At 44.0% G+C, this 26,237-nt stretch overlaps 1 protein-coding gene and 1 non-coding gene across 6 annotated transcripts in view; one reads left to right on the top strand and one right to left on the bottom strand.

Moving 5' to 3' along the window:
• Positions 1–899: 899 nt before the first annotated feature.
• LOC132668129 (small nucleolar RNA SNORA70) lies at positions 900–1,033 on the top strand. The gene has a single exon (XR_009605487.1). It is a non-coding gene; the product is annotated as a small nucleolar RNA SNORA70 (small nucleolar RNA).
• A 3,281-nt stretch (positions 1,034–4,314) lies between these two features.
• LYRM4 (LYR motif containing 4) overlaps positions 4,315–26,237 on the bottom strand; it is a 170,909-nt gene continuing 148,986 nt past the window's right edge. For all 5 annotated transcript variants that reach the window (XR_009604837.3, XM_060614897.3, XM_060614899.2 and 2 more), the window contains one exon: positions 4,315–4,770. Coding sequence is in view for 4 of the 5 variants with exons in the window: in XM_060614897.3 (XP_060470880.3) it covers positions 4,702–4,770 (69 nt within the window). In the remaining variant the exon portion in view is untranslated. The remainder of the gene's footprint in view (positions 4,771–26,237) is intronic.

The raw sequence follows: 26,237 nt of genomic DNA, 5'->3' as shown, positions 1-26,237 counted from the left end.
TTTATTCTACAGAGAGCTATGGATAAAATCTCTTCATTAGGGTCTTTTAAATTGTTTTCTTCCAGTGGATTTTGTTTTGTTTGAAAAAAAAACCCCGAAATAATATTTTCAACCTTTGGAAGTAAAAGATACATTTGTAGTTGCTAGCTTTTTGTTTGAACTTGAAGTTGTTTGAACCTGGCAGGAGGAGAAAGCTTTAGATAGTGCCCACTCCTGTCTTGTCTTAGCAGGTGTCCAACATCTGTTCAGTCACTCAGGCCCCAAACCTGGGAGCCCTCCTGGACTCCCCTGACACCCTGTCTCCACTTCACATTCAATTACCAAGTCCTGTTGACTCTATTTTCTTTTTTTGGTCTTGTTCTGTTCTTAATGTACACACTGATGGGGTCCAGTAGTTGGGAGACATGACACCTATACTCTGTAGGTACTTGTGGAAATGACTCTACATGGGAGATGCACAGTTTTTACCAAGTTTGTCTACCTACCTTCTGATTTGCTATGTGGCCCTGTTAAAGTGATAAACTATTATACTAGCTAGCTCTCTGTAGTAGTTTGTCATTGCTCCATAACTACCCAAGACGCAGTGCCTTAAACAATAATTTATGTATCACATACCTGAGGGTTGGCTGCAGCTGACTGATCTAAGCGAGACCTGGCTGGGAGGCTCAGCTGGGCGTCTCTGCTCCACGTGTCTCCCACCTCCTTGGGAGAGCAGCTGAGCAGAAGCAAGTTCTTCTCAGAGTGATGTTGACTCTACTTTGCAACTGTCACCGTATCTCTTTCCTGGATTAGTGTTCAATCTAACCCTTCCCCCACCCCCCAAAAAAGTTGGTCTCATTACATCTCTCCCAGTCTAGTCCCCTTATAACAATGTTACCTTTTAGAAATACAAACATCATCTGCAGCCAATTAAGCCGACTGTGCTCTTTCCCCACAGGGGCCCAGTATGCAATGGCCACATGCAGTAGCCTCCTTGGTAGTGTATGAAGCCTGTTGATTGTATGGGTTGCCCTAAGGGGCCTTGGGGACAGCCCTTTCCAGTGGACATTGATGTATGACCTCATGCTATCTCCAATCCAGGCTCCAGACAGGTATGCAGGGTACCTTTGGAAAGGCCCAGGGCACAAAGGCCAGGGCCATCGTTGGCCGAGTCATCATGTCCATGCATAGCAGGTTGCAGAACAAGAAGCACATGATTGAGGCCCTATGTAAGGCCAGGTTCAAGTTCCCTGGCTGCCAGAAAATCCACATTTCCAAGAAGTGGGGCTTTACTAAGTTTAATGTGGATGAATTTGAAGAAATGGTGGCTGAAAAGTGGCTCATCCCAGACAGGGATCATCAAACACATCCCTAATTATGGCCCCTTGGACAAATGGTGGGCTCTGCACTCAAGAGAACCTTGGCACCGCCCATCCCTTTCCATGCCCACCAATAAATCCTACTTCCTGTCCAAAAACACAAATACAAATATCATCCTGCTGAAAAACTTCAGTAGCTTCTTAGAGCCTCAGGCCAAGGCTCCCACGGCCTTCAGCAGAGCAGTTCCTGCCTTTTGACTCATCTTTGCCTGTCAGCCATCCTGGGCTTCCTTTGGTTCCTTGCATAGCACTTTCCTGCCTTGATTCAGGGCTTTGCATATGCTGTTCCTCCCGCCTAGAGAGCTCCTCTCCACATCCTTTGTCCAGCCAACTCCTCATTTAATCTTAAATTTAAATCCCCCTGACCTCAGGGAGGGCTTTCCAGATACACCCCATCAGCTCCTAGAGTACCTCTATGTCACCCTTTGTAACATTCCTCAGACTGGTCCTTTCTCATTCAATTTGCTCCCTGGACTGCAAGCTCTGTGAGGTCAGGGGCCGTGTCTAGTTCACTGGTCTCCCCCTGGCACCTGCACCGCTGGCTCGCAGGCAGTGCTGAATGAACGAAAAGATCAGCAAAAGGAGTGGGTGGAAAAGGTCTGCCAATGAGCCGGGATGATCGAGATCTTGTTTTTCACACCTGCAGATTTGAGGGTCGGACCAGGTAGGCTCTACCGCCAGCCAACTGTGACACTTTATCTTCTCTGTAGACTCACCCCAGCCTGTTCCCTTTGCTCCTGAATGCCGGATTGCACTACTGGTTGTATTTGGGGCTGGACATGGTGGGTGAGGCTATGAATGAAGGGAGTTAAAAAGGTAACTGCTGTTGGTGGCAGGGCAGAGTAGAAGGTGAAGTCAGCTACGTCAAATCCATGATCTCCTTTTAGTTTCACAGTCCAGAGAATAACAGCCATCAGAACAACATAGCCATGCACTAGGTCATACGAGGTTTCCTGGATATTAAAACATGATAGCCAGACCAGCCAAGTGTTCTCTCTGAAGGTCTAGAAAATAGCCGTGTTTGGCCAATGGTTTCACCTCAGGAGAAGTTAACTCATAGTGGCATTTCCCATTTGCTAAATGCAGACACTGGAAAGTGATCTCCAGACCCCAGCCTGAATTTCTCCTTCAGAACAGGTGAGCACACTAGATGTCCGTGAGGCTGAGTGTGATGTGGGACCCAGTCAAGCACGTGGAACGCTGAACTCTTTCAGAGATCACAACCATGGTCATGTCCCTTTAGTCAAAGCTCTAGAGTCAACCCTGGGTCCTCTGATTTGGGGACTGACTAGTATAAGGCTCTGCCTGAAGTACAGGTTCAAGACCCGTCTGTGGATTGTGTGTGACACAATTCTTTCAAGTCTTTCCATATGTTCCTAATGCATAGTTAGTATTATCTGAGTTACAAAAATTAGCCCTATTTTTAAGGCTTGGCATGTTCAAAGGCATTCATGAGCTTTAATTAACACAAAAGGGACCTGCTGTTAAGGCCTGTAGAACAAAGTTAAGTTTGCTTGGTCCACTGTGTCTGTGACTAAAATCTGGGGGGAAGTCTCCTATGGAGCTGATACCCTACTGGTAACTTGACACTTCTAGAGGAGAGGTTCAACTCTAGACTTAGGATTCCAAGTAGCAGCTGCTTTAATTAATTAAGTATAAATCAGAGGTGACATCCATTAGCTACCCCCATTGTTGGGTGCAATTGTTGCTGAATGACTATATTTTCTACTGATGCAGAGTGGAAAAACTGATCCAGAGCTGCACATCCCAGGGCTGGGGGACTCTGCTCGAGGACAGTCAGCTGAAGGGGGAAAGGACATTACCCACATCACCTACATTCACCCTCTGCTCCATGCTGCAGCCCTAACACTGCTGGGCCGGTGACAGATCCCAGACCCACCAAGGTGCAGGTGTACAAGACTATCCATGGGCAAAAGCTTTCTGAAGTCACAAGATGTACTGCCCATCAGAACGAGCACACTGTTAATCTATTTTGAATCCACTGTTACCACAAAATCTGCAATTTGTGGGTGAGAAGGGCAGACATGATCTTTTCCCATGCAAGAGGATGTGGATCTAGACTGTTCCTGTTTGACTCACATGACTGTAAGAATTAAAGTGACGGGGCAGTGGGTCAGTGGCAGGGTCAGTGACACCGTCACAGCGATTCTGTGATCCGTAAATATTTATATGAGTCTGTTCCAAACCGAAACACCTAAGTAATGAATTCACTTCGTGTTGTTTACAAAGGTGAAAAATCATTTGGATAGTATCTGGGTCCCCCATAAAATCCCCGGAAATCAAGAAAGTTACTTAATACCTTCCTTTTATGTTTTGAACTGATGTGTTTCCAGGGATAAATGCACACAAATATCTCCATTACCTGCAACATACTCAAAAGGCAGAGTTTCCCCAAACTGGCTAAGAAATGTTAAAAACACTAGGGGATCTTTAAAAATGCAGATATAAATGATCGTGCCTCACCTCTCACTAAGAATCCGAGGGGGAGGGAGATGCCGAGAAATTTTCTGGATGCTTCTGGAAGCCAGCTTTCAGGAGCGGTGCTGCGAGTGGCCCTTCCTCAGCCTCCCTGTGCGCTGGAGGAATCCAGATGTGCTAGATTGAAGATTCTGATTCGGAAGATTTGGGATGGGGCTGGAGATTCTGCATTTGAAACAAGTTCGCAGGTGGGGCTGATGGTGTCTTGTTTGCACGTGTGGGGCCACCTGTGGGCCACCTTTGCTGTTGCATCAGGCCCAAGTAAAAACCGCAGGATGCACCCTCCACCCCTTTGACCCTGTCCTACTCTCTGCTGCCCCCCCAAATCTTGGGTGCTGAGACTTCGACCTTCACTAAGGGAGGGCTCAGCTCAGGTTGGGACCCTCCCTCTGGGTCCCCACTGCCCTCTGCAGGACCTGCCTTGGCAGGAAAAAATGCATTCATCGAGAGGAGTGTATCTGGTGTCAGGTGACTTAGGCAGACAATTCTGTTTATTGTCAACCAAGAAACATAGTGTGGAGGTGCTCTATACAAGCAGGGATGAGATACAAAAAGGGGTGGGCAGAGGAGACACAATAATACACAGCAGTATTGGGAGCGAACTCCAGCTCTTCATTTGAACACTTGAACCAAGGAGACAGCCATCCTTTTTCACTAAAGACTAAAGAAGAATGGAAACCAGACTCAGTTTATCAGCTCCTTACAGGGCGGGCAGAGCAAGAGGCTATTTTAAGCTGATGTAAGAAAGAGGCCACTTGTGGTCTGTTGGGAGCCCGCATCCCAAGCACAAAATGGATGCTGAAGGTGGGGTCCACAGCTGCCAGTGGTGGCTGGTCCTGGCTCCCTAGGTCCTGGGTTTCTCTTGATTTTCAATAATAAGCTTGTCGGTCGAATACAGTTGGCCAATGTGGACCTGAAAGCAAAGAAAGACTCCGTTAGTTGTGAAAAGTCAGAAAGAGCATTTCTAACCTTTTAAATGCCAACGTCTGCCACCAAAGGGCTGTTGCTTGTGGGAAACTGCATCGCGGGGCAAACTGTAGTCACTAGGTTGGCCTTCGCTAATTCCCTGCGTCCTTTGATTCCCACGTCCCTCACTGTGAGAACAAGTCGGAGATCCAGTCATTCGTTCTCACTTTAGAAATGGCACCAGCAGCCGTGGTCTGTTTTTCAGGCTGTCCTGAGCTGGCTGAGACCATCCACCAGGTTCCCTGGCTGGTGGCCAGAGGGAGAGCCACCCAGATGTGTGCACAGCAGCTCCTCACTGAACAGGACCCCCTTCCTTTAGAACCGGTTCTTCCATAAGGAAAGGCTTTCAGCATAACACAGAAATGTGTCTTGTCTTTGTTGGGCTAGAATAGGCGTTGCGTTAAGAGCACTGCCAGCAATATGACCGCCTGTCCCAGACGGGGCTGAGGACCATGGTCTGTGTTCTTTCACCTTTTGTCTCTTGTCTTTCCTGCCCTTTCTAAGTGTCCTCTTAAAGTGAGTGTTTCTGTTAATGCCCAGGTGTTCCCACTGTCCCAGGTAGATGCTGCAGCCATAACTGGGGGCCACAGCAGATAACTAGTCCTTCCTCTGGAACAAAGGGTTTTCACGAGTTTTCTCCAAAAGCATTTCCTAAGTGATACTTTCTTAGAAAACGGAGAATTGGTGCAGAAGGGATTTTAGAGTGATTGGCCACTATCTATGGGTAATTTGGGGTCTTTGCTCTCTGAGAAAATGAGGGAAACTCTCAATGGCTATAGCAGACACCTACAGCATTCAGGGGTCAGAAGCTAGACCCTCATGTGGTTTTTTTCATCTTGCTTTAATATTCTATTTTATTTTATTTTTTTGAGTACAGTTGACACACAATCTTGCAGTTTCAAGTGTGCAACATAGTGATTCAACTTCTCTATATCTTATGCTGTGCCCACCACAAGTGTAGCTACCATCTGTTACCATGCAACACTAATTATATTTCCTACGCTGTGCCTCTTATGCCCATGACTTATTCACTCTGTAATGGGAAGCCCGTATCTCACACTGTCCTTCACACATTCTTCCCATCCCCTCCCCAGCCAGCAACCATCTGTTTGTTCTCTGTATTTATAGGTCTGATTATGCTTTTTGTTGGTTTATTCATTTGTTTTGTTGTTGAGGCTCCACATAGAAGTGACATCAGTTGGTATTTGTCCTCCTCAGTCTGACTTATCCAACTCAGCATTATACCTTCTAGGTCCACCCATATTGTTGCGAATGGCAAGATGTCCTCCTTATTTATGGTTAAATACTCTATTGTCATTACTAAGGTACAGTGGTGGTTTCTCATCAATGACATCCCAACAGACCATCTGAATTTTCACATGCCATTGGTTATGTCTTGTGGAGAGATATCCTGATGGCCTTGGGAGCACCAGTAGCTCACAAGCATTGTGGTGCCAGAGGGAAGTGAAGGAAGATATCAGAGCAGCCAAATTATTTAAAGAGAAAGCCAAAATATAAGAGTGGATATTTCGGGGGATGAGGATGATTGTGTAGATATTTTAACTGCAAATGAATTCCTTCAACTGAAAAAAGGGAAAGAGGGGGTGGTGGTGGTGGGGAATGAGTGCTCTGCATAGTTCCTAACAAAAGTCAGTGATGAGCTTTGCTCCTGTGTCTTCAGTCTCCCTTCCTCTTGTCCATATAAAGAACACATATAGCTTCTGATGCAAGAGGAAAGGGTGGGCCTGGGATTCTGTGGACCACACTCTGAATGACGCAGTCAATAAACCATCTTGAGGGGCGAGATTAGCTGGATGGGATTTCATGACGAATGGGGCACAGAGGCTGGTCTGGCCTCTCTTCTTGATGACCTGAGATAGCTGTGGGGTGAGTGGAAGCCATATTTACCCTACTCCAGATGGGAGGTAGAGAGGCATTCTCCACTCTGGCTGCTATATGGTTTTATGTTCATTTGCTAACCTCAACAGACAAATGGGCCACTATCAATGCTTTTTATTTTTATTTTTAAAGTTTATTTTTATTTATTTTGAGAGAGAGAGAACAAGCAGGGAAGGGGCTGAGAGAGAGAGGGAGATAGAATCCTAAGCAGGCTCCTTGCTCTCAGCACAGAGCCTGATGGAGGGCCTGAACTCAAAAACCATGAGATCATGACCTGAGCAAGCAAGGACCTTGACCGAAGTCAAGATTTAGATGGTTAACCAAATGAGCCAGCCAGGTGCCCCTCAATGCTTTTCAGAAGAAAGGCTAAAATACCAATTACTCAAAAAGGAAAAACAAAACAAAACAAAACGTTTTTGGGGAATGTCTAATAAAAATAATTTTATATAACTGCTCAAATGATTCAGTTACCTGGGAACTTGTTTTATATTTAATTGATCTTGGGAGGGTTTACCAGGAACCCCTCTTAGAGAAGTGTCTACAATACCATGTTTCACGAATGCTTGGCTGAGTTTATCAGTGTTTTTTTCAGGGCTCTAGTGGCAGGCAGAAGTTATGATATGGCATAAGGAAGAACTCTTTCACAGAGCTGTCAGAAAATGGAATTGGCTGCCTTGGGAAGTGGTCAATTCTGTACAAGAAGGAGGAGGTGAGGATGGAGAAGGATTTATATGCTGGACAGAGGTGGAACCAGATGGGTTTCTTCCACCTCTCAGCCTCTGTGACTGCCATGCTTGTCTGGGTCTCCAGGACCCATCTCAGAGCTCCTGAGGGGCCCAGTGTTCAGCCATGTGTTCTGGTAACCTGGAAGAAAAGGTGGTCTTCTTGGTGGAGACTGAAGATCCAGGAGGACACTTATCATGCCACAGAATAAACACGTCTTCTCCCACACAACTCACTTTGTGGACACTGTGCTAACAGCCACCTTCTTGATGGATAGGCTATAACACCTGTTGTGTGGCCTTTCTCCTGTGTTCCTAACTAAGCCTCCAGGGACACAGTTAACATAGTATTGGTTCTCCTCGCCCCCCAATCTAAAGGATGGCACCTTTGGGGGACAGGTGTTCTCTTGAAAGAAATGCAGCTGTGGTATGGGGTGGCCTAGTTGTAATCAACTTTGCATGAAAGGCTCCAAAGAAAACTGCAGAATGAAGAGTGACGGGCGATCCAAAGAGCTCAGGTTTTAGGGAACTTGAATCAAAGCAAACCTTCAAATATGTCCCATTTTGAAAGAAGTATGAATTAGATTTTAAAAACTCCATCCATGGGAATGCAAGCTGGTGCAGCCACTCTGGAAAGCAGTATGGAGATTCCTCAAAAAACTAAAAATAGAACTACCCTACGACCCAGCAATTGCACTACCAGGCATTTATCCACAGGATACAGGTGTGCTGTTTCGAAGGGGCACATGCACCTCCATGTTTACAGCAGCACTATCAACGATAGCCAAAGTATGGAAAGAGCCCAAATGTCCATTGATGGATGAATGGATAAAGAAGATGTGGTATATATATACAATGGAGTATTACTCAGCAATCACAAAGAATGAAATCTTGCCATTTGCAACTACGTGGATGGAACTGGAGGGTATTATGCTAAGCGGAATTAGTCAGAGAAAGACAAAAATCATATGACTTCACTCCTATGAGGCCTTTAAGAGACAAAACAGATGAACATAAGGGAAGGGAAACAAAAATAATAGAAAAACAGGGAGGGGGACAAAACAGAAGAGACTCATAAATATGGAGAACAAACTGAGGGTTACTGGAGGGGTTGTGGGAGGGGGAATGGGCTAATGGGTAAGGGGCACTAAGGAATCTACTCCTGAAATCACTGTTGCACTATATGCTAACTAATTTGGAAGTAAATTAAAAAACATAAAAAAATTAAAAAAAAAAAACTCCATCCAGATACAACACTTTCATGGCTTTTGCGGGGGTGGAAGAAAGAAATCAGATCTTATAATCAATGACGTTAAGAAACCATAACAATTAGTATCTTTTCATCTGTCCAGGCTCCCTTGGTCTGAGAGTCACAGTTGTCTGGTATCTGCCCACCTTCCTACGTACCACTGAGCCTCTCATGGACTGCCATGACACTTTGGGTTTTCCAAATCACTTTGGGTCTTTGCTCAGACTCCTCCACCAACAAAGGTTTGTTCCATGTCCACCATACAAAAGCCTACCCCCCACCCCCCCGCCCCTGCCACACACACACACACACTTTGTGCAAATGGTTGAAGCTTTCCTGGGTCCCCTCTGCAGAAGGGGCTCACTCTCTCTCCTGGGAACATTCACTACATGTATCTGTATACCTGTATCAGTTCCTCTGCATGAATATCAATGACTAATGGGGAGAAAGGAGGGTCTGACGTTCTACTTGCTCTGACTTAGCTGCCTTCACAGCATGGTTTAGGACAGTGCGAAGCACGTAGAAGTGCTCGGTAAGTACTCAGCAACTAAAAATACCAATGTCTAGTATCCCTGGTTATAACCAAAGCTCTGCGTCCACCAGTTCTGAAACCCAGATCTGTAAGTAATTATTGCAGTGCTTTGGTGGCGAGCTACCCATGGAATTATGGAACTGATAAAGGCAAGTCAATAAAAATCGCAATAGGATCATTTTATTGTAACAAGAATGCTCTACTCACTGTTAAGCAAAATCAAATGATTTAAATTTGGCCCAGTAGAAACTTTAAAGCTATAATCCAGGGCTATAAGGGATTAACCCAGAGCAATTACAGAAGATGTAAGAGAAATATTCAGTTCACACAGGGAGGAAATATTAAAAAGTTATCTCAATGAGAGCTATAGAGGGGAGGCAATAAATGTTTGTGTAACAGTTCTGTTGTATTTATTTGGGCTACAAAATGTGTTAGCACACATGTGGGGCCAGCCCCCCATGGGATGGATGCTGTGGTGCTAATGACAGAGCATGTCGTTTCTGAGCTGCAGGTGAGAGGAACCGGTCAATGAAGTGAGGAAGTGCAGTTACCAGCTTCAATTTACAGCCCTTCCAGAAGCCCCGATGGGCTCAGCCAGCCACATATGACTATTACCATGCATAAATTGGTCATTAAAGCTGATCACACTTCTATTCTATAAACTTCAGGAGTTGGCATTAGAGTCCATTAGAAAAATACACAGATTACTCAGCTGCAAGTAGATGGGATGGCTGGATGGCCTAGAAACACTTATGAGCTCTGAGACTCATTAGGCAAATAACCTGCTGGGGAGGAAGAAGGTGGATCCAAGAAAAGAAAATTGAGTACAGCGTTTCAGGTCTTCATTGCTTACTCATCTGAAGCAATGCACTGTCTCCCGTGCAACACATCTCAATCTGATTTAGACTCAGAGGAGCTGGGCTCAATCGCCAGGGGTGGGGGCCGTGGGGAGGCTGAAATGGGACCTCTGCTACTTCCTGCCTGTTTCACACAGTTGTTATGAGAATCAAATGGGATACAAGACTTGAAGGAAATGTACCAGTTGTCCCAGATACTTCCTAGGGCCTCAATTATATTAACTGTCTTCATGTTGTTGAGAGGATTAAATAAGAACAGTACCAGGCATGTAGTAAGGGCTTGTAAATGTCACTTACGTGCATAGCCTGTCTGCTGTCGAGAGGAATACCACAGGGTGTCAGATCCTGACCTCAAAGATGTTTTCTCAGAGCCTCCTCACCCTCTGGGTGTAAAAGTCTATGACTCTGTAGTTGTTAAACCCACCCGCACTGTGGAGAGGGTGTCAGTGATGTCTGACACCACCTCCTGCTTTTGAACTTGAGCTTCTTGGGCTGGACTTGAGGACTCATTGGTTTTCCTCATCTCTGCTCTGGGGCACAGCTTCCTGACCAGTAGGACCATGATGCTTCCAGCTGGTCAGGGCAGTCTGGTGTGAGAAGGAGGTGCCCTGGGCACTGAAAAGTTTTGGAAGAGATGGTGACACCTGGCTCTGCTGGAGAAGCCAAGGGATGGGCTGTCCCTGCTCTCTTCCCTTTCTGAGGATGGTCAAACCACCCAGGCAGGGATGGTTCCCTGTACAACAGGGGGTCGGGAACAGGGACAAATCTTACCTCTGGCACTGTAGTGACTATACTATTACTACTATTATTATCATCATTTTTAAAATTATTAGTTTTTTAAATGTTTATTTATTTTTGAGACAGAGAGAGTTCTACTGAGTGTTGAGTGGGGAGGGGTCAGAGAGAGAGGGAGACACAGAATCCGAAACAGGCTCTAGGCTGCAAGCTGTCAGCACAGAGCCCGACACGGGGCTTGAACTCACGAACCATGAGATCATGACCTGAGCTGAAGTTGGATGCCCAACCGACTGAGCCACCCAGGCGCCCCTACTACACTATTAGTATTAATGATGATAATGCTATTACTACTAAAAAATAAAAATGATAATGATGATGAGATGTAACAGTCACAATTTAATGAGCATTTACTGTGTGCCATGCACTGTTCTAAGCATTCAATTAATTAAATCAATTAGGAATTCTTCCTATTTCACAACAACTTTATGAGGAAGATGCCATTATTATCATCAATTTACAGGCTTTTTATAGGCAAACGCCATCTTTGGTATTTAATTTCCACATTTGGAAGGAGTATAATTGCTTAGATGGGCACGTCCTTCCATTTCACATATAAAAAGCCAGAATATGATGAGAAAAGACAGTAACAACAGTTACAACAACAAAAATAACACATCTAGACATAACCTTAAAAATAAATGTGTAAGGCTTTAAGAAAGAAAACTATAAAACTTAAAAAATAGAAAATGAGTTTGAATAAAATAAGATATACCATGTTCATGGAAAGACTGAATCATATAATCTTTTGCCAAATTAATTAATGTGTAACATGATAATGAAAATCTCAATGGGGTTTTTTGAGATACATGAGGAAATGACTTTAGTGTTTACTTGAATGAATACATGTCAAGAATAAGAAAGAACATGAGGAAGATATTAAAGCATTTCTGAGAAACAACTGAAACTGTTGGTACTAGCCCAAGGAGAGAGAAATGAACAGAGTAAGAGTTAGAAGCAGGTCCTATCAAATGGAAGTAGTTACTAAATAAAATCATACTCATGGGGTTTTGGGGCTTAGCTTGAAGAGGATGTGGTAACTAAATATTTCTTTTAAGTCCCTTATTGATCTTCATGTAAATGGTGTGTTCTCCTCCATAATGTATTTATGCTCATTTTATAAAAATGTTTTCCCAAGTTGTCAAATAATGCTGGCCCTTTGAGAAAATGCACTTAACTAACCTTGTGCCTTTGAGTGCCTCCTGACACACCCAGTCGAGAGGCATATTTTTAAGGTACTGAAATTTCCTAAGATAGTTGGAAGGTCCCCCCAAACCTCTGAGCCACCAATATAAATGAATCTTTGGTAGGAGAATTTCAGCTTCTGGTCTCCTGTCAGACCATACGTTCTGCTGACTGTTGCCTGCTTGCCCTGTGGAAGGCGGACAGGACATTTGCACCCCTCCTCTGACCTTTGATGATGTCAGACAGCTTTCCATGCTGCCTGAAACTTGTTCAGCAAATCTCTCTAGTGAGCATGGAGAGTAGCTGCCACAGCTTTGCCACAGTCAAGGCAACTGTGATAACAACCATTTTTCAAATATACCATTTTTATCATACTAGTTTCCTAATAACTTCTTAATGAAGCAAAGTGAAATAGGGATACATGAAATTATAATTTTTTCAGTTTTTTCTGTTTAGCAGTAAGAGGCATTATGAAATCCAAACTTACGAATATAGGTCACATTGTCTTCCTCTAAAAACAGCTCTTTATGCATATGCTTTTTCTTTCTAGAATTCAGCAGCCTAAGATGTTTTTCAAACTGGTTACGTGTAGTATCCTGATATTATTGCTTTTGAATTTGCTATCATTTTTATGAAATGGAAGAATGCCTGAAGAATTCAAACTAGATCTCTGTAAATTCAGTCCACAACTGAATGTACAACAGAGAAAGAAGATTAGTCCAAAAAATCCACAGATGGATCTTCTTGTGTTCCCTTTCTCTCCACCCATGCTCCATCTCCATTCAACTCTGTGAGCCTTGAATTTTAGATACTGGTTATTCCTAATGTGGAGGGTGGTGGTGAGGAACTGACCTTTTATCTTCTCTAATATTCCCAGCAGAGTGGTGAACAAAGTCATATCTCTTCTCTAAATTCCATGTCACAGTTAATGCGTTTCATCCTCGCTTCTGGGGACAAGAGACACCCCAGATGCAGGAGTGTGTCTGCTCATTAGCATGACCAGATGCCCGGCTTATGCGATTTTCCCAGCGTGATTATTAATAGAGCCGTCTTTCACTCTCAAGGGTCTCCATTTGTGATGATGAATTATATGGTCGTCCTATGTCTTATCTATTGTCAGAATTCTAGGCCATCCCATTGTTTTTCTGCATGTCTGATGTTCAGTTAAAATTTTTTTAAAAAGCCCACCAAGGGACAGCCTCTTTCTTTTGTATCCCAGGCCATCAGAATAAAAGAAATCAAACTGTTGTAATGGGGCTCAGAAAACTCTGGTCTCAAAGAGCCTGAAGTCATGGGCAGCCAGCAGGGGTTCCCAACTTGACAAGCATGCTGTCCCCTCTGCAGGAGTGAGTCCTTTTTTTGAACAAATATACATGTAAGGCAGTGGTTGCTAACAAGACTGGGCCTCAGATCTACAGGGTTAGCTTTCAAGGATATACAGGGCTGGGTCCCACTCAAGGAGGTTCTCATTAGGGAGGTGGGGGAGGGTTTGTGTATGGCACTGTTTTCTTGCTTCTGATTGGCATCCCTGAGTGAAGAAGAAGCACACATATAAGAGGATTTATTATTAATATTTTTAAATTATCAGTTTTTTTCCCCCTAGTGGGTGAATACTTTTCCAAAAAAAACCCAAAAACCCCGGTTGATATTTACCCACCAGGTGCTCTTTGGGCATAGTCTTTCTAGAAGGTACAGCCATGGACTACAAGACCAGGTTGGGGCAGGGAGGGGTCTTTGTACTTCAGTATCATTCTAGAATGCCACACTTTTTTTAAAAAAATAATCTTTTAATGTTTATTTTTCAGAGAGAGAGAGACAGAGCGCAAGTGGGGGAGGGGCAGAGAGATAGGGAGACACAGAATCAGAAGCAGGCTCTAGGCTCTGAGCTGTCAGCACAGAGCCCAATGTGGGGCTCGAACCCACCAACCGCAAGATTGTGACCTGAGCTGAAGTGGGATGCTTAACCTACTGAGCCATTCAGGTGCCCCTGTTTTTTTTTTTTTTTAATTTTTAAAAAAATGTTTATTTATTTTTGACAGAGAGAGAGAGAAAAAGTGCACGCGAGCAGGTAAGGGGCAGAGAGAGGGAGACACAGAATCTGAAGCAGGCTCTAGGCTCTGGGCTGTCAGCAGCAAATCTGATGCAGGGACCGAACTCATGAACAGTGAGATCATGACCCGAGCTGAAGTTGAACACTTAACCGACTGAGCCACCCAGGCACCCCTAGGATACCACACTGTTAATGAAGGCCAGCGAATCCTTCTACATCTGTTCTTTAGAGGTACTGGGTGTTTGAGGATGATTCCTACCTGCTAGTCTGAACCATTGCATGGGGTGAGCAGATGGTTACAAACAGGAGACAGGTCTATCATATCCAGATATTCGCCCACACCTGCCCCTGCAGCAGAGCTGACCATGTGGGGACACTGGATACAAACGCTCTGCTAGCCGCTGAGGAGTGTTCCAGAGGCGGCGGTGAAGCATTGCACATCTGTGAGATGAAAGCACCCACATGGCAAGCACACCATGTTGCACGTCAGCACCCTGGCAGCCAGTCACCAAGCCCTTCTTGGAACTGGGCAGAACTCAGGACCCAAACATCACGTCAGAGTGAAACCTGGCACTTCCCTGGGATGGTGACAGAGCCCAGGCAAACTGCCAGAGGTGCTGGTCTTCCTGCGTTGAGCTCAGCTGCACCTCAGCCCCCTGAACTCAGTGCTTCAGGTCACCAAAACCATAGCAGCAAGGCCAGTATCCCGGCACCACTTTAATTAGTGACAAGGTGATGCAAGTGACTAGGCTCACAATTCCTGGGACGGTGCTGGGACCAGCAAGTTCTTGACGGTGTGCTTATCACTTGTTTGAGGACTATCCTTGATGCTTTGTGGGGGTGATCAGGTGCTATTTTATCCCTTTGGGGACACCCTTTGTCAGGGGCAGCTTGATTCAATTCTGATTTTACATTTTCTTTAAGCAAATATAACTGAAAAGTGAAGGGTGGCCAAAAAAACAAAAAAAAAGAGAAAAAGACAAATACAGAGTTAGATGATTACCCACCACTTCGGACAATTATTTCTAGAGACTTGTGGATTGACTGTATTTCACTTGGTTTGGCTCTGTCTCGCTCATCGGATGGCTGACGGCATCATACTTGGTCAGCGGTACAGAGCAGGGTCACTCACACAACTTGGTTTGATTTTACAGGTTCTTCTCTTTGTGAGCTTCCAGGTTTGGGGGACAGCATTATTTGAGGCACCTGTCACTGTAAACAGATTCACAATTTCCAGGGCAATGAACACAGCAGATCCAAAGTCGAGGTCATAAAGAAAAGGCACTCAATGCTGAAGTTTCCAGAGTATGAGCCAGAAGGTGCACTTGTTCTTTTTTTAAAATTCAGGCTTGTGAAATGTGTTGATTTACCAGCTTCTTGTAAACACAGGGTAAGTCTGGGGCACCTGGGTGGCTCAGCTGGTTGAGTGTCCAACTTCAGCTCAGGTCGTGATCTCACGGTTGGTAAGTTCTAGCGCCCACGTAGGACTTGCTGCTGTCAATGCAGAGCTGGCTTCAGATCTTCTGCCCTCTCTCTCTGCCCCTCCCCGACTTGTGCGTATGTGTGCTCTCTCTCTCTCAAAAATAAATAAAACTTAAAAACAAAACACAAAAAAAACCCAGGATAAGTTTGATGCCTTTTGGTGTTAAGAAGTCAGGAATGATCAAGTGTCCCCACTGAGACAATGTGCATTCCCTCCCCTGCTGTGCTCATACCTCTCACGGACCCAGGTTTGCCAGAACAGTTTCTCTGCAACAATGCCACCAGCAGCTTCTGATGGAATGCCATGGCAGTTGCCTTACCTCCACCTCATCAACTGAAGCCCGGCTCACACAAGAAATGGTGGGAGACAATAGATACAAACATGAAGTCAAAGTCCACACTTTTTTCTACAACTTGCCTTTTTTCAAGCTTGGCATCATTCCATGTCAGGACACAGATCTACTTCTTTCTTTCAAACAGCTGCTTTGCATTCCTTTGCGCCCATCCCTGTGGGGACGTGCCACATCAGATCCAGGGACATTAGAACACATGGTCAATAGCATCTTACTTTCCCAGGGCTTAGGGACCTTATGGGAATGATATTAAACCTTAAGCAACACTGGGGTCAGACATATATTGATACATTTGCTTAGCTGGCTCTCTTCTGTCTTTTCCCCATCCAGAAGTCAGGTTGAAAAGTGCACCATAACGGACATGAGAGAAAAACACCAGCGTGAACTAAACACCTCAGAGGCAGTGTTGGGTCCAGATGCTCTAAGAAGCTGTGCTTGCCTGGCCTCTAACCCAGCATTCACTCGCTTCCCCATCCACCCCAGCTTCTCCTGAAGCCCAATAGCTGTGCTCCTGGAAGGCCCCTGAAAGCTGGTTGAGGAAAGCTGGGGGTGGGAGGAACTGGGACAAAGGACATCAGCAGTGATGGGTAGTAAGGGATGGGCAGTCAGTGGATGGCACCTCTCTGCTTAATATGGCTCACGTCTACAGATCCTAATCCTGAACCCAGTTACCAGCTCCCACAGGACCCCCAAATTGGTAGGGTTCAGGAGACACGTATACGTCAGGACTCTTGGGCATTCTCAATAGTGTCTGGGGGAGGGGGACTGCTAGGAAACACAGAGTCTCTGTTGGCCAGGGGACAGGGCAAAGCTGATAGTCAGCCAGTATATACCAGACTGGTTAAAATGTTGAATGACTTCTGCACTGTTGGTAAATGACTGCTGCTCAGGGACTCTCCCTCCTCCATGATGTCTGGACCTCACACTTAAGAGTCCTCCTTCCCTCCCTCCTCCTACCTCCAGGATGGAATGCTTGGACCTCACACTCAGGGTCCTTGTCTGGCTCGGTGCATTGCTGCCCTGCTCTGGCTTGGGCCAGCTTTCATTATGACAGGTCAAGGCCTATGCCATACTGGCGGTTAAACACTGAATATCACCTATAGGGTAGGGACTTTGGAGAGTAATTTGGACCATTACTGAAAAGGTATGCATAGTAAGCACAGGCCACTTCTGATCATAAGAATCACATTTTCTTGTTTCTTCTTAGCATTCTGCAAGGGAGGAGTGTATCTTCCTCCAGGAAGTTATTCTGGGTGAGGGAGAAAGGGAAGGCCAGAAGCTAGAGCCTGAAATGACATCATGAGACAGGAGGCTGGAGCTTCTCTTTTGGTGTCAGGCCAGTGTGGTGGCTCCTTGGTATTCCTCAGCACTCACAGGGTCAAGGAGAGGACAGGAGGGCTGTGTGTCTTACCAAGCCTACCTCCCCGATCTTTGGGGCTCTAGAAGGACACAGGGGATTTGTCCTCTGCTTACACAGCCTCTGTGCTGTTCCTGAAGCCCAGTTACTGACTGTACCTTCCAATGAAAAACCCAGGAAGCCAAGAATTGACACCAGAAGGGCTCGACCGAGCCTCAAACAGAAGCACCAATGCCAACATGAGCACATCTTTTCTTTGATCCTGTGGCTGTGCCCACTACTGCTCTCTACCATGTGGCTGACAGTCTAGATTTCTGAGGCTTGCCACAGATGGATGTGCCCTGGTGGAGGAAACAACCAGTCCCTAGATAACCTGTTGAGGGAATCAGCATCAAGAAATCCACTGCAGTTTGTCTCCCCGACAGGGGGAAAGAATCAGGCCTCTGAATCACAAGCTGCAGACACCCTGCCAGCATTCAGTGGTGGCCAGGACACGTGGCTGTCCTGCTCCAGAGCAGGGCAGCCTGCAGTGGCCAGATTTCCTGGGTTTCGGGGAGTCACAGCAAGACCACCCTCTGCCTGCCCCATCTCTGTGCCCTCCTGGCTTCCCTGAGAAAGAGACAACCCAGAGGAGCTCCCTGTAGCCTCCTTCTGCCTACCCAGAGCAAATGGCTGCAGTGGGAGGTTCTGCATGCAAATAGTGGTTTTTTCCCTTTCACGATATGGACTTCCTTTAAATGTGCTCATTGTCCGGACTTCAAGCTGTATTACAAACCTGTAATCATCAAGACAGTATGGTACTGGCACAAGAACAGACACTCAGATCAATGGAACAGAATAGAGAACCCAGAAATGAACCCATAAACATATGGCCAACTAATCTTTGACAAAGCAGGAAAGAATATCTGAAGGAATAAAGACAGTCTCTTCAGCAAGTGGTGCCAGGAAAACTGGACAGCGACATGTGGAAAAATGAACCTGGACCACTTTCTTATACCATACACAAAAATAAACTCAAAATGGATGAAAGACCTAAAGGTAAGACAGGAAGCCATCAAAATCCTCGAGGAGAAAGCAGGCAAAAATCTCTTTGATCTTGCCCGCAGCAACTTCTTACTCAACATGCCTCTGGAGGAAAGGGAAACAAAAGCAAAAATGAACTACTGGGACCTCATCAAAATAAAAAGCTTCTGCACAGTGAAGGAAACAATCAGCAAAACTAAAAGGCAACTGACAGAATGGGAGAAGATATTTGCAAATGACATATCAGATAAACAGTGAGTATAGTGTATAGAGAACTTATCAAACTCAACACCCAAAAAACAAATAATCCAGTGAAGAAATGGGCAAAAGACATGAATAGACACTTCTCCAAAGAAGACATCTGGATGGCCAACCAACACATGAAAAAATGCTCAACATCACTCATCATGAGGGAAATACAAATCAAAACCACAATGAGATACCACCTCACACCTGTCAGAATGGCTAACATTAACAACTCAGGCAACAACAGATGTTGGTGAGGACGTGGAGAAAGAGGATCACTTTTGCACTGCTGGTGGGAATGCAAACTGGTGCAGCCACTCTGGAAAACAGTATGGAGGTTCCTCAAAAAATTAAAAATAGAACTACCCTACGATCCAGCAATTGCACTACTAGGTATTTATCCAAGGGTTACAGGTGTACTGCTTCGAAGGGGCATATGCACCCCCATGTTTATAGCAGCACTATCAACAACAGCCAAAGTATGGCAAGAGCCCAAATGTTCATCAATGGATGAATGGATAAAGAAGATGTGGTATATATATACAATGGAGTATTACTTGGCAGTCAAATAACAAAATCTTTCCATTCACAACTACATGGATGGAACTAGAGGGGGGTATTATGCTTAGTGAAATTAGAGAAAGACAAATATCATATGACTTCACTCATATGAGGCCTTTAAGAGACAAAACAGATGAACATAAGGGAAGGGAAACAAAAATAATATAAAAACAGGGAGGGGGACAAAAACATAAGAGACTCAAATATGGAGAACAAACAGAGGGTTACTGGAGGGGTTGTGGGAGGAGGATGGGCTAAATGGGTAAGAGGCATTAAGGAATCTACTCCTGAAATCACTATTGCATTATATGCTAACTTAGATGTAAATTAAAAAAAAATAAATTAAATAAAAACTTTTAAAAAATGTGCTCATTGTCAACTGCTAGGGGGAAAGTGCAGGGAAATTGATCTTCCTGCCCCAACTTTCTGCCACAGCTAATTTGAAAAAGGGCCCGTGACCATTTTCTTTTGTGAGGGCAACTGTGACCCAGTCTTTTCTTCATTTTCACTTTGCTTCAATGAAATCGTACTACGCCGTTTCGTGAAGACTGGGACAGCTTCAGAGGCGCCTGGGTGGCTCAGGCCAGTTGAGCTGACTCAGGTCATGATCTCATGGTTTCATGAACTCGAGCCCCTCATTGGACTCCGTCCTGATGGTGTGGAGCCTGCTTGGGATTCTCAATCACTCTCTGTCCCTCCCCAACTCGCTCTCTCTCAAAATAAACTAAAAAAAAAAAATATTGAAAAAAAAATGAGACAGCCTCAGATGCTGCATGTAATAATTATGGTGACAGCTAATATCTGTCTAGTACTTTACAGTTTGCAAGGTATCTGTACACTTCATTGGCTCGTCTGATCCTCATATATAGAGCAGATGTCATTGTCTCTGTTTTAAAGAGATCCAGGGTTGAAAGGGTAAACCTAATCTACTCAACATCACAGGGTTAATTCTTATTACTCTGAGTTTTACCAAAGCTCTACATTCTAATCCTTTAAATCTCAGTGTATTCCGTGAGTACAGTGTTTTTTTTTAACAGTATTAAATTAAAAAAAAAAAAAACAACCATAATCCCACCACCCCAAAATCACCTTTATTTTTATTTCTGCATACCCCTTTTGTCATGTTTATATGTGAAAAACTAAAAGTCACTGTTTCCACACTGTTACAGGAGTATACTCTTTGGAGTTACTACTCCAGAATCTGGACAGCAGACACTTGCCCCTGTGTTTCTACATTGTCTTCACAACTGTGCTTTGTGAACAGTGCATTTCAGCACATCTTGTGTCGGCCTCACTTCCAGTAGCTCAGCTGAAAACATGATCGATTCTAGGATAAAGGTCTTTAACTTCCCCCTACCTCCTTTTTAAAATTTTTGGAGAAACGACTTTTTTCCTAGAAAATATATTATTGCTTTTATGAGTCTTGGGTCTTTTGCCTCTTTTTTGTTCCTACTCTTTCCTCCCCCGACCTGCATCTGATTGGGCTAAAAATAAGACTTTAGAAACGTTCAGAAACATGTGTCCCTCATGGATGGGATCCCTGAGAGAATTCTCTCAGTTCAGGGAAATGGGGATGCACTTTAAATCACTACCATGACTGCCTGAAGACAGTTATTTAGTGAAGAATACACTTTCCCTGGAGGTTGGGATCCCTGTGCCTCAGTGCTCCTCCCTGTCTGCCCCCTCCCCCCGTCCCTGTCCTAGCCCAGCTCCCCCCAACAGAAGGACACGGCCTCCTGTGCTGGCAATGCTTCTCAAACTTGAGTGTGTGTGAGTTTACCAGAGGGCTCTTTGCCAGGCCCCCGAGATTATGAGTGAGCAGATCTTGGATGAGGCTCGGACCATGTTTGGAAAAGTGTTCTGTGGACTCAGGGCCTTCTGTTCTGTCGCAGCACCAGTTACGCTGCACTGCCTTTGTATTTTGTATAGTTTATGTGTTGTTTGTCTCTGATGCAGGGCTGTGTCTGTTTCATGTCCCCTGCACCCGGCACTGCTGTGTTACCTTCCTTCCCACCCCCCCAAGGGAGCTATATTCTCATAAGAGCCTGGAAGCTAGACCTGATCACATGAGGCCTGTGGGATACCTTCCGTGTCCCTGCTGATATGGTTGGCAGAGACACGGAAGAAGTAAGGCTGGGACCCTTGTCCCACTTCAGTCCACCCCATACAGCTGCTAAAATCATCTCTCTCTGATATGAAGGCTTGGTATGCAAACCTCTGTGGTTTCTTTACTCACTCCTGTTGAATCCTCACCCCCTGGCTCAGCTCTAGGACCTCTACCAACTCCTCTCCCTTCAGAGCAACTGAGAGTACCCAATCAGTTGCTTTTGTTGCCTGAACATGGAACCTTGGGTCTCTGCAGGTGGGGTCTGAGCCCACGAACCAGTCTGGGTGTCGGCGTCCTCATTAGCCATACCCAGTGCGTAGCAATCTCTATTGAATGAATGAATCCCAGAAGGAGGCGCCTGTCCAAGGTCTCAGGCAAGCCCTGCAGAAGAGAAGAAACTGGTACTAAGTGTGGTCACCAGCAAAAGCAAGTCTGGCAGAGGAAGCCTTCTTCCTTAGGCAGCCCCTCTTGGGAGCATGTGGTTTATGAATAAGATGTTTTAGTTATATTCATCTCGACTAGAGAAACTTCACCATCTGAGGTAGTCAGTTGTTATTTTAGAAAGAGTATAACTTGAAGGCTTTGGTGACGGTCCAGTGATAAAAGCTGTGCTCCGGATTTTCATTTTAGCCTTGAGTCCCAAACGTGACCTGCTAGAAGTATCTTTTCCTTCGGATTGACTTCTGATTTGCGTTTTGGTTCAAGTACAGTGGATGATGCATTTCTGTCATCAAGATAAAAGGGATCCTGGGGCGCCTGGGTGGCTCAGTCAGTTAAGTGTCTGACTCCCGATTCCAGCTCAGGTCATGGTCTCAAGGTTCATGAGATCGAGCCCCACATCAGTCTCTGAGCTGACAGAGCAGAGCCTGCTTGGGATTCTCTCTCCCTATCTGCCCCTCCCCTGCTTGCATGCTTGTTCTTTCAAAATAAATAAACATGAAATAAAATAAAAGAGCTAACATTAAGAAAAAAGAGATGGAGGGACCCTGACACTGGATTCAACCCTGATGACATGGCCCAGCCAGTGGGACAAGCCTCTCTTTTTGAGTAGTTTGCATGAAGACCTCACCTTTCTTCTTTCCTTTCCACCCAGTGTCTTAGAGTGATGTGTCCCTGTCATTTAGCTTAGGCAATCTATTATAGAAAACTGGAGACTTTATCACAAATTTGACCTTTTCAGATTTCCTTTATTTTTTGATAGAAATACCCCACACTCCTGTAATGAACAATGAAAGAAAACTGAGGGCTGTGAGAACACAAGGAAGAAAGTGATAAAAGCTGACTATGTCCTTAGCCATTTGGTAGTGAACTCGACATAGCTGGGCCACTAGCACTAACTCATTATAATGTTCAGGGTAAATGGAGACAAATCCTCTGAGACCACGGGGAGATTAGCAGTGTAGCTTCTATAAACGCTCAGCTATTTGAAGAATGTAAACAGGCAGATATGGCCAAGGGAAATGTATAAAAAATTAAAGCACAGTGCAGAATGATTTTGTGCAGCAATTCCACTCCTGGGCATATGTGTAAGAAAAATGAGAACATATGTCTACATGAAAAGGTGTACAAGAATGTGTATAGCAGCAGTATTCACAATTGCAAAAAGATGGAGACAACCTATCAACCGATGAACAGATAAACAAAATGTCGTGTATCCAAACAATGGACGTGTGTAATGGGATATTATCTGCCCATAAAAAGGACTAAAGCATTGATACAAGCTGCAACATGGAGGACTCGTGAAAAGATGACACTAAACGAAAGTAGTCAGATACATAAAGCCACATATTCTATGATTCCATATATATGAAACGTCCAGAAGAGGGAACTCCATAGAGACAGAAAGTAGATTAGTGGTTGTCAAGGGCTGGGGGAGAGTGGGTGAACAGGAGAGAATGTAGAGTGACTCCCTGTGGGTATGGGGTTTCTTTTTGGGGTGCTGAAATGTTCTAAATGGGATCATGGTGATGGATGTTTATGTAACTCTTAATATACAAAAACCACTGAATTGTATAGATGAATTCAAATAGGTGAATCACGTGGTATATGAATCTCAATAAATATGTTAAGAGATGTTGAAAAAGACATTAAAGATTTTGTGTTTATAACCTCAATACTGTCTATAGTTGGCCGTGTGGCTATTTAGCACTTGAACTATGGCTACTCCAAACTGAGATGTTCTGTAAGTATGAAACACACACTGTGTTTCAAAGACTTAATAAGGAAAAAAGAACACAAAATATCTTATTAATATTTTTTTATTACATGGTGAAAGGACGATATTCTAGACACACCAAGTTAGAGAAAAATATATTATTAGAATTAATTTTGCCAGGTTATTTTTAGTTTTGTTAATGTGGCTACTAGAAAATTTAAAATTATACATGTGGCTTGAATTTATAGCTTGTATTACATTTCTATAGAATAGTGGTGGTCTATATCATCCTTTAAAAAAAGTTCTATTTATTTGTTTTTAGTGGGCTTAAAAATCATGGTAAAATATATATTATGCTGTGTTAAAATGTATCACTTTAACCTTTTTTATTTTGAATTTTTTAAAATGATTTTTTTTATGCTTATTTATTTATTATTGAGAGACAGAGAACACAAGCTGGGGAGAGGTAGAGAGAGAGAGGGAGACACAGAATCCAAAGCAGGCTCCAGGCTCTGAGCTGTCAGCACAGAGCCCGACGTGGGGCTCAAACCCACAGACTGTGAGATCATGACCTGGACCAAAGTCAGACACTTAACTGACTAAGCCACCCAGGTGCCCCAAACCCTTTTCATTTTGAAATAAATATATATTTACAGGAAGTTGCAAAAAGAGGGGTGCCTGGGTGACTCAGCTGGTTAAATGTCAGACTCTTAATATCAGCTCAGGTCATGATTTCACAGTTTGTGAGATGGAGCCCCACGTGGAGCCCCACGTCTGACAGTGCAGAGCCTGTCTGGGATTGTCTCTCTCCGCCCCCCTCCCCAAGATAAATACATAAACATTAAAAAGCAAAAGTAGTACAGAGAGGTGCTGTGTACTCTTCATTCTATTTCTCCCAAAGGTAGCATTTTGCTGAACTTCAGCGTAAAACTAAAACCAGGAAACTGACCGTGACACCTTCCATTTAAATTTTTTTGGTGTAAGACTAAATAACCCTTGGTGAGGTACACATGCAACAGGAAATGGTATCTTAAAGTTGCTGAGCATCCATAAAATACGCGTTACTCCTATTGGAATAAAAAAAAAAAAAGTGGAAATTTAAATTTAGGTTTCTTGCTGTCTGCACAGAAATATTTTATAGAACCTGTCGGTGTGAAGAGAGCCACAGTGATTACATTCATATTCTGGGAACGGGGTGCCGATTGCCATGCTTCCCCTGGTCCTGGTTGACAGTGGGGGTGGCCAACTGCACAGTCACTGAACTTGTTGCAAAATAAGGGCACCTTGTGGCCTTGTCGGTACAAGTTGCTTCTCAACTTCACCAATCACAAGGGGCTAAATTAAGCTGTTGGGCTTGATTGTGGCTGAGCACAGTTCCTTGGGGAAAGTCAAAGTTACCAAGCTGCCTGGCTGACTGACAGCAGATAAAAAGGAGTCACCCTTACCTTTTTCCCTTTTCAGGAAAAAAAATCATACCTGAAGATTTCAGAGGCCGCTTTTCACAAACTGACGGTCACAATAAATATATTTGGAGATTATGCCCCCTCCAATTTCTCCCAATTGTTCTGTGACTTTGTCTTATGGGCCCTCTGTTTTTTTGTTTTCCTCTCTCTATCCACACTTGATGTTCTTACATAGCTTTGGATGTAAAATACTATGTGGGGGGATGACCAAGTTCATCCATCTTGGTTTTTTTTTTACTTACACGTCTGAGGGAGGCCTCATCTCTCCTGTGTGACAAGGTTTATTTTATTTTTTAATTTTTTTAAAGATTTAAAAATTCTTAATTTCTTTTTAACGTTTGATTTTAATTTTTTTAACGTTTATTTAGTTTGGGGGGAGACAGAGAGAGAGAGAGGGAGAGAGACACTGAGTGTGAGTGGGGGAGGGGCAGAGGGAGAAGGAGACACAGAATCTGAAGCAGGCTTCAGGCTCTGAGCTGTCAGCACAGAGCCTGATGTGGGGCTCGAACCCACAGACCCTGAGATCATGACCTGAACTGAAATCAAGGGTTGGACACTTAACCCACTGAGCCACCCAGGTGCCCCTCAAAGAATATATTTTAACAAAACTTAACCACAAAATATTTACAAATATTACTGTTTTATAAACATTTATCAAGGACTTGGCCAAAGAAAAAATCTTTAAAAAAGCTTTCCATTTCTCAGGTGAAATTACTTTTCATTAGATTTTCAAATTAGCTGCCATAGAGTTGGTCACAGCTTTCTCTTATGGCATATCCTTAATATGTAATCATTAGAAGTGACAATATCCAAGAATATACAAGACCTGAAAAATACATGTGAAAGGGAAAAAAAAAGATATAAATCATAATTGAAAGGCAATAATTGTATGTCTTGGCCTCATAACTTTATCCCTAACTTACACCTTTATTTCAAGTAATTATGGATCCCCAACTGATAGATCAGGATTTACCTAAATTGTAACCTGGTTTAACCCTAAGCAAGCTTCCACGATTGTATCCAACTCTTGTGACTTTCGGGACACTCCCACAGTAAAAACAGAAGGCATTTCTGCATCTTGTCCCCTAACCTTCCTGCCTCTCAGGGATTAAAGTTTGACCATCACTTGCTTTACCTACTTAGAAATACATATTTAGGAAAGTAACATTTACTGGGCAGATGCCAGGCTTACACGCTTTACTTAGTTTCTCACTTAATTTTTACAAATACCCTATACGATACATAATGCCCACATAAATCTTATAGATGAGTACACAGAATCAGAGAAATTCACTAACAAGTCTACATTTTCACAACTGGTAAATGAATTCTAGAGAGCTGCCATATTCCATTCCAGGTCTTCTAACTCAAAATCTAT

The sequence above is a fragment of the Panthera onca genome, chromosome B2, assembly GCF_046562875.1.
Source record: "Panthera onca isolate mPanOnc1 chromosome B2, mPanOnc1 haplotype 2, whole genome shotgun sequence".
NCBI classification, from domain to species: domain Eukaryota; kingdom Metazoa; phylum Chordata; class Mammalia; order Carnivora; family Felidae; genus Panthera; species Panthera onca.
The sequence above is the reverse complement of the archived record's forward strand: the minus strand, read 5'-3'. Positions and strand labels throughout refer to the sequence as shown.